General features: G+C 35.5%; 1 protein-coding gene and 1 pseudogene across 4 annotated transcripts; both read left to right on the top strand.

Moving 5' to 3' along the window:
* The first annotated feature begins 3,472 nt into the window (after positions 1–3,472).
* Positions 3,473–4,686, top strand: LOC106316265 (annotated as a pseudogene).
* A 1,483-nt stretch (positions 4,687–6,169) lies between these two features.
* LOC106316706 (protein TRANSPARENT TESTA 16-like) lies at positions 6,170–8,877 on the top strand. Of its 4 annotated transcripts, none has more exons than XM_013754587.1 (7): positions 6,170–6,343; positions 6,629–6,855; positions 7,750–7,819; positions 7,890–8,054; positions 8,159–8,200; positions 8,304–8,345; positions 8,441–8,877. In XM_013754587.1, the coding sequence occupies exons 2-7, from the start codon at positions 6,668–6,670 to the stop codon at positions 8,669–8,671; spliced, it is 738 nt and encodes a 245-aa protein (XP_013610041.1). In that variant the 5' UTR covers positions 6,170–6,343; positions 6,629–6,667; the 3' UTR covers positions 8,672–8,877. The 4 variants fall into 4 exon arrangements, with proteins under 4 accessions (XP_013610041.1, XP_013610042.1, XP_013610044.1 ...); XM_013754588.1 differs by having other exon boundaries at positions 6,170–6,424; XM_013754590.1 differs by having other exon boundaries at positions 6,629–6,834; positions 8,441–8,847.
* Positions 8,878–10,981: the final 2,104 nt, after the last annotated feature.

The raw sequence follows: 10,981 nt of genomic DNA, 5'->3' as shown, positions 1-10,981 counted from the left end.
AAGATTTTAGATTCATAATGTGATCACGTGGCCGCAGGATATAAGCAAGCTCGGCCACAACACGTCTTATGCATTTATGATGTTCAAACAATACTAATCGACCATGGTGCTATCAATCATGAGCCACACGGCCCTATAGGTTTACTAATGCAATCAACCTAAGCTCGTGTGATCTATATGCTGGCCGATCTTGTTTTAATCAGTTATGAATGCAATATCATGTTCGGATTCATGCAAAACGATTTAAACACTTCTTATGATACCTAGGGTTTTCAATCTTTAAATTCTATCAACTTATGATTAAGGTTTCAAGGCCTTATGTATTTGTATGCTCGGTTAGATTAATTCAAGCAATCTATTCAATCCTAAACCTCAAATCAAACAAGAAATCAAACAAGCAAGATCAATCTTAAAATCGGACACTAGCTTCTTTAGGGTTTAGGGTTTTCGATTCCTTAATTAGGGTTTGCCATGTTTCAGATTTAATCAATCAACATACAATCAAGTTCTAATTGGAATCGTTTATGTTTCTAGTTTTAAGACTTGTCGATTTTAATCTTATGGTTTCTTTTAGGGTTTCATCAAGACATTGTTTCCATAATGATGGAATTAAGGTTCTTAATTGATCTAGGTTCTCAGATTATGTTTATACCTTTGTTTCGTAGGGGACTAAGAACCGGACCACCTGAGAATGGATGAGACTTCGAGCTGACAAGAACGGACGCTTGCTGCCTCCTATCGGGTCGCGGATGGAGTCGATCGCGGGCTGGAGGCATCTCGGCTGCAAGCTGTTCGGGGATCGGATCGTCTCGGGTCGGTCGCGGACTTCGGGTTCGATCGCGAGCTGGATTGCGGTCTTTCTGATCTGGAACGTGATCTGAGAAGCTTTGGGTTTTCAAGATGGATCTCCTGAGTTCTTGGATGAACTAAGAACAAGATTAGGATTAGGGTTTAGGTTTTGAGTCGCCGGTTTAGGCTTTTAGGTTTCGATTTTGGTCTCAGGGTTCAGAGGCTATCGTGCTGATAACGTGTTGTGAACAAAGGTGAAAATCGTGTGTGTTTTTCTTTTCTCATTACTCAATCAAAGTGTTCCCTTATATAGGGGTTACAAGGAATAGAGAAAAAGAAATTATCCAAAACCTAATACAACATGAAATAGGAAAAGATCTAAAACAGATAAATTGAAACCTCCTAAGACTAAAGGCGGCCGACTCTCTCTCCTCTTGGGTCGCCGACTCTCTCTCCTATTGGACCACGGTTTGGCCTTTGGTTACTAGCAATCCACATTGTTCATAACATTCGCAAAATAATCAGCTTTCAAAAAAAAAAAAACTAAATCAGCTTTCTAACTCATAACTGTGTGTTTTTGCAGATTAGAAAGGGTTTGTGCTTGGAAAGATGGAGTATTGCTTCGATATGTCGGACGAATAAAATGACTGCCTTTTATTACACAACACATTAGAGAAACATAAACTAAATGTTACTAATTCAACTCTGTTTTGTCTTAAATTCTAGCTTCATTTTATTTGTTAATCTGTTATATTATATCCACCCGGTTTTATTTATTTTTTAAATTATAGCTTCAGTATTCATCATTTTATTGAATGCTGAAATAGAAGTAGAGTGTATCTTCAGATGTTTGCTCTCAGGATACCATTACCTGGGAAACAATCCTCTTTCTCCATGCTCATCTAACTCCTCCTTCATCATCATCCTCTGTTTTTACTTGTAAGCTAATTTAGATGGCCTTAAAGTCTGCAGTGACCAGTTCAACAAGCGGTTATTGTAAGAACAAAGGACATGCAGTGCTAACAAAGAGTTGTTTCCGTTGGATACTGCCTAAGGAAAGATGGTAGGCAGCAAACCAAAGCGGCTATTACTGACCCTTGTACATGAGCAGATTCTACAATTTCAGATTCTGTTTTCATCATGTTACCAAAACTAATACTTTTGTAAAATATGCCATCAACTTTACAATCTCAGTTTAGAATAATATTTGATTAGCCATAGAACCTACTTCCTTTAAATTTTGCCACCTCAGTGTAAGAATGAAGAGCAGAAAGCAAGTCAATAAATGAATCAATTGGTTTTTGAATTAAAGGGCATCCACATATCAAGTAACCCTATATATCTCCATGATTGATATAATATGAAATCTTCTTGCAGAGCGGATTGTTCTGAGAAAGCTTCATTTTCAGCAGCAAGCAATGGCAAGCTCCAAGAAGTATTTGATTCCTTCCAGTCTTTGAGGCTGAAGCCATCAGAAACAAATATCTCTCCAGCCATGAACTCCTTGCAAGGCTACTATGGACTGAAACCAACAAACAGAAGAGCTTCTAAAGGTTTATAGATGACAGCTTACAAGAAAGAAGCTTCTCATCTCCAAGCCAATGCATCAGTACCTCACACCCTTCCCATCCACTAATACTCGCTTAAACCTGCATAGAATCCAGAAGCTTGGTAGATGCAGTTATCTCCGAGTTCAACCAATCATCCAAACCGTCCAAGGAAGTGAGATGTGATAAGCCAATGAGAAGACCCCAATAATCTTAAGCTGATTTCAGTTTGAAGGAGAGCAGAAACAGCAGTAGACTGAGACCCAAAGCAGCGAGTAGAACTAACCTGTCAGCAGGTACAGAAACCTCTAATTCTAATCCCCTACCAAGCAGTTTGATGAATGCTCCTGTGGCCAGGGTGGAAATCGATTAGCGCTTTTAGTATGCAATAACAATAACATTTATCATTTAATTAGGCATGTTACTTGATAAAAACTCAATAGTTACTTACATACATCTCTTATATACGTATTTGTATGCGGTCAACAGGATGCAGAAGAGTGGAATAGCTGGAATGATGAAAACAGCCTTGGACCCAACTGTTCCTCTCTAATAATTAGTTACCTAATTTAGAAACCATAACATGTTTCCTGTGAGTCTCTGACAGAACAAACGAGTTCTCTCTCGACCTCCTTAAAATCTGTGACACAAAATTCAAAGGAAAAGACTTTTTACTTCACAATTTAAATGGATTGATATTGTGATACTATCGTGTATATATATATTCAGTTACCAAGTTAGTGTGATACTATCGTATATATATTCAGTTACCAAGTTAGTGTCTATTGCTATGAATAGATGCCAAAATGTATAGTGTATTAGATAAAAAAATTTTTTTTGTAACAGTGTATTAGATGATCTAGCTTATCGTAATAAAATAGATATTTAAGAGTCAGCTTTTTTAAGTTAAAAGTTAAGAGACAGTTTCTTATATTCCGATAAGAACCTCATTCTAAGAATTCCTCAATAATCATGCTCTTATAGCATCCGCAACGCAGAGATTTCATGAATCCTTAACGCATTAACTTAGGATGATCTCAATAAAAAAATATTAATAAGGCTGAGATTAGTAAGGAGCGGTCCGTAGATAAGGTGTTTAAAGACGGAGTCCTTAGTGACGTGGCAAGGTTGTGCACTCTTTCCTTCTCCTTCTTCCTTTCTTTTCATTTTCCACCGAGGCCACCGATCTCCGCCGGAGACTCTCTCTGATTATCCTCTCCCTTCTGTATCTCTCCGATTGACAGATTCGATTTCGTCTCTTCTTTATTTCTTCCAAAAAAAAAAATCCAATAGCTCGGTTTTGTGAATAAAATCATTCACCGAAGGCCAGAAAAAAAAAAATCAGAGCTTGAGAAAAGGCAAATCATTCGCCAAATTCTCCTTGACTGTCCCCGTCGTCTCCGCTCATCTCTGCCGGAGTACGTCAACTTCGATTCCGCCATCACTGGTACAAAAAACAAACTCAATCTCTGTGTTGATTCGATCATCTCTAGTTTAGGTTTTCTTGCGATTGATGATGAATCGTCGTAGTGGATTGGGGAATCTCTTCGTTAAGAATCTTGACAGCTCCATCACTAGCAATCTGCTTAGAGCGGATGTTTAGTCCCTTCGGAGTCCTACTTTCTTGCAAAGTAGCTGAGGAGAATGGCCAAAGTAAAGGCTTCGGTTTTGTTCAGTTTGCTACGGAGCAATCTGCTGTTGCTGCTCGTCTTGCCTCCCAAGGCTCTATGGTTGATGGCAAGAAACTGTAAGTTGAACTGTGTTCACTTCTGAAGGTTGAGAATTGGTGTGTTTCTTTATCAGGTTTGTGGCTAAGTTCATTAACAGGGATGAAAGAGCTGCTATGTCTGGGAATCAAGAGTTCACAAACGTTTATGTGAAGAATCTGCTCGAGAGTGTTACAGAGGATTTTCTCCATACGATGTTTTCTCAATGTGGGACGGTCTCTAGTGTTGTGGTTATGAGGGATGGTATGGGAAGATCGAGAGGTTTCGGATTTGTCAACTTCTGCCATCTCTCAATGGAAAACCACATGGTAACTTAACTTCTTTGCCTGCACTTAGCTGGTACTTAGTAGATTGTTATTAGACAAGAGTTTCTGATTTTGGAACATTCTTTTGGTAATTAGGATCGAAGAAGTTGTTTGTTGGAAGGGCTTTGAGAAAAGCTGAAAGGATGGAGATGCTGAAACAGAAGCACAAAGACAGTTTTGTTGCCAAGTTTAATGTTGGTTGGTTTAATCTGTACGTGAAGAACTTGAGTGAAGCAATCAACGAAACAAGGCTGCGAGAGATATTTGGAAGCTATGGGAAGATAGTCTCAGCAAAAGTGATGCGTGATGAAAGTGGCAAAAATAAAGGATTCAATTTCAATTTTTCCTTAAGGATTTCATCTTCGGGAACACCATTGGACCACCAATTTTGATTCGAATCCTTAACTATTCAAACAAAAATTAAAAAAAAAAAAAATTATTAAAATATTCCTAAAGATTCATTGGTGAACCTCACCATTGCATATGCTCTTAGGAGGTAGGTAAGAAAAATATAAAAAGTCACTTTCAAGTATTGTTACATTTTGTCCTTTGGCTTACTCTCTCTCTCTCTCTTTTTGCCTTTTGCCATTTGTGGTAACTTTGTTTTCCTTGTAACATATTTTCATGAAATTTCCATTTTGGATTCATTATACGTGTTGCGTCATGCATGGCAGATCAAATAATATAGTGGTCCAATTTTGATTATAAAGGGATTTCTCTGCTAAAGAAATTACCAAAAGTGTCATTACATGTCTAATTATAACTTAATACTTAACTTGTTTAATTTTTTATAGCTTAACTTCTTTTATATATTACTTGCTAGTTAAGTGTTGGGTATATTGCTTGGTTAATTCACATTGTTGTACATAGGTCTGGGCATTTCGGGTATCGGTTCGGTTCGGTTCGGGTATTTCGGGTTTTGGGTAGTTCGGATAGGGGCTAGAGGATCCATTTAGTACTTGACCTATTTTTGGTTCGGTTCGGTTCGGATAGTTTCGGGTTCGGTTCGGTTCGGATAGTAAATGTAGGAACCGTAAAATATCCGGAAAAAGTTCGGTTCTCATTTGGATCCGGTTAGGGTTCGGATAGTTCGGATAATTTGGATAAAATATCGGTTATTTAGGGTAAAATATCAAATAATTAGGATGATTTAGATAAAAAATTTGGATATTTCGGATTACTTTGGATATTTCGGATAAAACTATCTGGATAGTTTCGGATACTTTCGGGTAGTTTGGATACTTTATAATAATTTAGTTATCCTCTACTATTTTCAGATACTTTTAATAGAATTTTAAATTAAAAATATATATTTAGTGATGTTATATGTATATATAATTAATATTTTTATATATTCAGGTACCCATTCGGTTCTCGGTTCGGTTCCGGTTCGGTTCGGTTATTTCAGATATAAAAATATACGAACCGTTCGGATATTTGAGGGTATTAGTCCGGTTCCGGTTTCGGGTATTTCGGTTCGGTTTCGGTTCGGTTCTTCGGTTCCGGTTATTTTGCCCAGGCCTAGCTGTACATATATAAAGTTTATGTTTAGGATATATATATTTTTTGGAACAGGGTTTTCATTTATGTTTACGATATTAGCGCGCACACATAGTTTGAAGGTACAAATTAAGACATATCACGAGACGAGGATAATGCTGAGCATAAATGGTTACTGCATAACGCAACAACACTAATTGGCCCTAAGAAATTGTTGATGTTGAAATACGTAAGCTTTATATATAAACATTAATTGCACTCTCAAATTAGAAAAACTTATGTAGTAAGAATGGAGAAAAGAGAGAGAAATGAAATTAGAAAATGGTGAGCTGAAAACATACGCTACACACAGAATTTATATAAAGAGAAACGAGAAAGTCTGATTAAGCATATTATTCCCCATTAACCTCTCTCCACTTTGTGTCATCCTACTGATCTGCATTTCCAGATCATCCCCAAGAACACAGCTCAACAAGTACTTTAAAAAAGACTCTCTCTTCTCCTGTTTCTTTCTTTTCTCTTTCTCTAGATCTATATATCTACCACTCACTCACACGTACTCTCGCTTCTCTCTAATCACACATCAAGATTCAAACTATTATTGAAATGAATCCTGTAATTACCTCTAGGGCTTTAGATTCTTATTTGTTGTTAGTTTTGTAGTTTTTTTTTTTTTTTTGCAAACACTTCGTTTTTTAGTTGACTAGAGATTTATTCTTAGTTGATCTAACTTCCACATCACATATATATATTGAATCAGGAGGAAGAGGACGGGGGAAATAAGAGGAAGAGGAGAGAGATGGGAAGAGGGAAGATCGAGATAAAGAAGATAGAGAATAAGACATCGAGGCAAGTGACCTTCTCCAAGAGAAGAAATGGTCTTATCAAGAAGACTCGTGAGCTCTCTGTTCTCTGTGATGCTCACATCGGTCTCATCGTCTTCTCTGCCACCGGAAAGCTCACCCAGTACTGCTCCGAACACTCTAAGTTAGCTCCTTCTTCTTCCCTTCTCTCTCTCTCTCTCTCTCTCTCTCTCTCTCTCTCTCTCTCTTCTCTCTCAAATTAGGGTTTCAGAGATCTATACATACTTGTGATCTATTAGTATCTTTTTCTGTCAACTGTAACTGAACTAATTAATGAGCACGGGAGACATACAGCTCTTCGTGCTTGTGAAGTGAAGAAACAGTTTTCATCATTAGTTTCTGAAGTAGCAGGTACCATGAATAATGTTTTAAGAATTTAATTTGGCCCAGAAGTTAAGAATCTCTCTGATGCTATATTTTTATTATTTATTTTATTTGTATATATAATTTTATTATTGGTTTATAACTACATATGGGTTATAATCTATATTTTCCTCACCAGTGAGCAAAGAGATCTACAAAAATTTGACATTTGTTGAACAACTTTCTCATAAAAAGATTTCAAGTTGTGTTTGTAGAACACCGCGTATAACCCCTTTTCAACCTATATATAAGTCTTTTTTTTAGAAATATATAAGTCTTTTTTAATTATTCGATTTAAGAATATTTAATTTTAATGCTGTGTTAATTAGATCGTTGTAGATATAAGTCAAACGAGAAGATAAACTTATTCACATGCATCGTTCTCCTTATAATATGAGAATAAAGGTATGCTATATTATTAGTTCTAAGTTTTCTAACAAAATAAAGAAGGGGAAACACCTTTTCATTTTAATTTTTTGTATCAGTTCTTTTGGACATCCTTTTGTTTGTCAAAGTATATATAGATCATAATCTAGAGAATTAAATTCGTTTTTTTTGAGTTTTATTTTCCTCCATTGATTATTCAATTAGTCTTGACGTTGTGAGATTGAAGATACTAATTTGATCACCTTTCATAATTACCAATATTGAACAGTATGCCTCAGCTCATTGACAGATATTTGACAAAAGAAGGATTGCAACTTCCTGACCTTAATGACGACCGGGTATAACATATATACTTTGGTCTTACCAATTCAAAACAACAACAAAAATAGTTTTCGTTTATATATATAGGATGACCTGCGCCATGAGATTGAAATACTAAGAAGGGAGACATGTAAGCTTGAGCTCCGTCTGCGTCCATACCATGGACATGACTTAGCCTCCATTCCTCCACACGAGCTCGATGGGCTAGAGCAACAGCTCGAACATTCTGTCCATAAAGTCCGTGAGCGTAAGGTAGCGTCATATATGCTTACAAAAATGTATTCTCTTTAAACTATATATCGTTACAGTTTGTTTGATTTCTCCCTTTTTCTATCTCTAATGCTAATTTATTGAAGAAGGAGTTGCTGCAGCAACAGTTGGGGAATCTTAGCAGAAAGGTCGCTTCTCGATTCACTTTTTTTTCCCTTATATTTCTTCTATAAATGATAGTCATATGGCGGGTTTAATTAATATTCAATATCATGTTTATGCATATTGTAGAGGCGGATGCTAGAAGACGATAACAACAATATGTACCGTTGGGTAAGTTTGGTTACTAGCTAGAGAATGTTAATTTGTTTGCACATTTTGGATTAAATGACATATTTTACTATCCATGCCGTATGGCTATATTGCAGCTTCATGATGAGCATCGTACGGGGATTGAGTTTCAGCAAGCTGAGATAGAGACCAAACCAATGGAGTATCAACAGTTTCTAGAGCATGTTCAGTACTATAATGATCATCAGCAGCAACAAAGCAGTGTTCTTCAGCTCCCTACGCTTCCTTCAGAGATTGATCTTAGTTACCATCTCCAGCTTGCTCAGCCTAATCTTCAAAACGATCCAACGATCACCAAGGTTGATTAATCCATCAACCAGTTCTACTCTCTCTTTATGGAGACAAATGAATGAAGAAGTACCATTTCTGTCTTTTATTACCTATTCTGATTAGCCAATGTCTTCTTTTGTGTCTATTTGGTGTGGCCATGGAACCTACTTTAAAGTACAATATTTCATTTGAGAAGCACAATGGACTTTGATTATATTAATCATAATAATCATTCATCATGATCACACATTTGCCAACTAGAGATCAACTGTTTAGGTAAACGCAGATGTGTTCTATGTCATGTTTCTCTGGAAATAAGGTTTATTAACATTGACAAAAAGCTGTTGTTATGGTGTTCCAAAGCTATCGGGTATCTCCAACTCAACTCTATTTTTTCTTATAAAATAAAGTTTAGAGTAAAAATACTCCAATGATACTTTATTTTCTACTCTATAATAGTGTAAACCTATTTTTTACTCTATATATAGAGTAATTTTATTATTTTTTGTTCATCACTATATTTTTCACTCTAAAATAAAGTACCATTGGAGCAACATTCAATTCTATTATATAGTTACTCTATTTTAAAGGAAATAATAGAGTAAACCATTGGAGATGGTCTACCGTCGATAATAATACATTTTAGGTTCTAAATCAACTTATGGTCTACCGTCGATAATAATACATTGTAGGTTGTAAATCAACTTTCCTAGATAGAGATAAAGTTGTGTTAATGACATTAAAAATTCCCAGATACGAGTACCTCACAATTCACTTCATCACAAATATTTTGGTGACAAATTTTTATTTAAAGAGGTTTCCAAAATTGTTTAGTTGGTAGTTTTAAACAGATTAGTCTTTAGTTAATGAGATATTTCACTAAAAATAATTATCAAAACCGAATTGGCATTTAAAATAGATTGACAAATACTCAGTGTTTTAATCTAACATAAGTTGTCTATTATTATCGGTCTTATTCACTCCAACACACATTTGTGTTAGATTGGGTGGGTCTCAAGTTAGCGGTAAAGTCTTTACAAAAACGAAACACATACATAGCTCAGGATTGCATTTGCATTGGTTCACGTAAACTGTAAATTAACAATAAGAAAATCCGTTTAATAAAATGGAGTATTTGTTTAAGGTGCTCGGTGCAAGTGGTCTAGTGGTCATGAATAAATTATTGTCACGATATTAATGAAAAGAAAATCTCGGTGAGACAATCAACATAGCAAAATCTTGCGTATCCGCCAAGTGGACTAATCACTTTTTCTCGCTTGACGGCGACTAATCACTTCTTCTTAAGGTGTCAGACTCAATGTTAAATTACTTCAGTCATTTATATTGCAATTTGAGTATAACTTACTATAAAGTTTAATGATAACTTAATATAGTACTTATATTTTTCACTTTTTTAAACATGGGATGTATGTTATTGTAATTATACATAGCTTCTCCAACTTAAGCCAGTTTCCAAATCTTTATTTTGAAATACGGATCGAGCAAACGCAACTAATGTGATTTTTTTTTCTAAAGGGTATGATTGGTTTCTCCGTTACCACCCGTTAACGCAGACGATTGGTAACGGTTGTTGACGTTTTGCAACAATCATTTAAACCGTTTTAAATTTCATAAATTCAAAAACTGGTTCCAGCTAGCGTTTGCGGTTGCAGACGGTCGCGAAAGCGGGAAGATAATTTTTTTTGAAAAACAATATAAATACAAAATACAAATTTAAAAATTAAATAAAAATTTAAATTAGAATTATAAAAATACTAAAATATATAAATTATATTTTATTTAATATTATAAATTTTTAAAATAAAAATATTTTCTATAATTTTTAAAAATTTAAAACTATAAAATTTCTAAATCTAATTTTTATATTTATTATAATATTATGATTTTTGATATTTTTATAATTATTGTTAATTTATTATCTAACCGCTGCTGCATTTGGTAATTAACCAGTCATAAATATTTCGCAAACGCACTAATTTTTAACCGCAAAACCAGTTTTACAAATTTTTTAAAACCGCTAAAAATTGCAGCGGTTGCGGTTGCGTTTTTTGAGTCAGGCCCTTGCTGTCCACTAGGCCTGGGCATTCGGGGTCCCAATCGGGTTTCGGTTTTGTCCAATCGGGTCTCGGTTTTTCGGGTTTATCAAAATCAGCTCCATTCGGATTATATAAAAATTCGGTTCGGGACCGGTTCGGGTTTTATCGGGTTCGGATCGGGGTTAGTAAATCTTCAAAGAACCGGTACAACCCGGTGTACTTTCGGGTTTTGGGTTCCAACCGGTTCTTCGGTTTTAAAGTACTTGATTTATACCTATTTTGTAACCAAAA

The sequence above is a fragment of the Brassica oleracea genome, chromosome C9, assembly GCF_000695525.1.
Source record: "Brassica oleracea var. oleracea cultivar TO1000 chromosome C9, BOL, whole genome shotgun sequence".
Classification (NCBI taxonomy): Eukaryota; Viridiplantae; Streptophyta; class Magnoliopsida; order Brassicales; family Brassicaceae; genus Brassica; species Brassica oleracea.
Note: the sequence above shows the minus strand (reverse complement) of the source record. Positions and strands in the feature narration are given on the sequence as shown.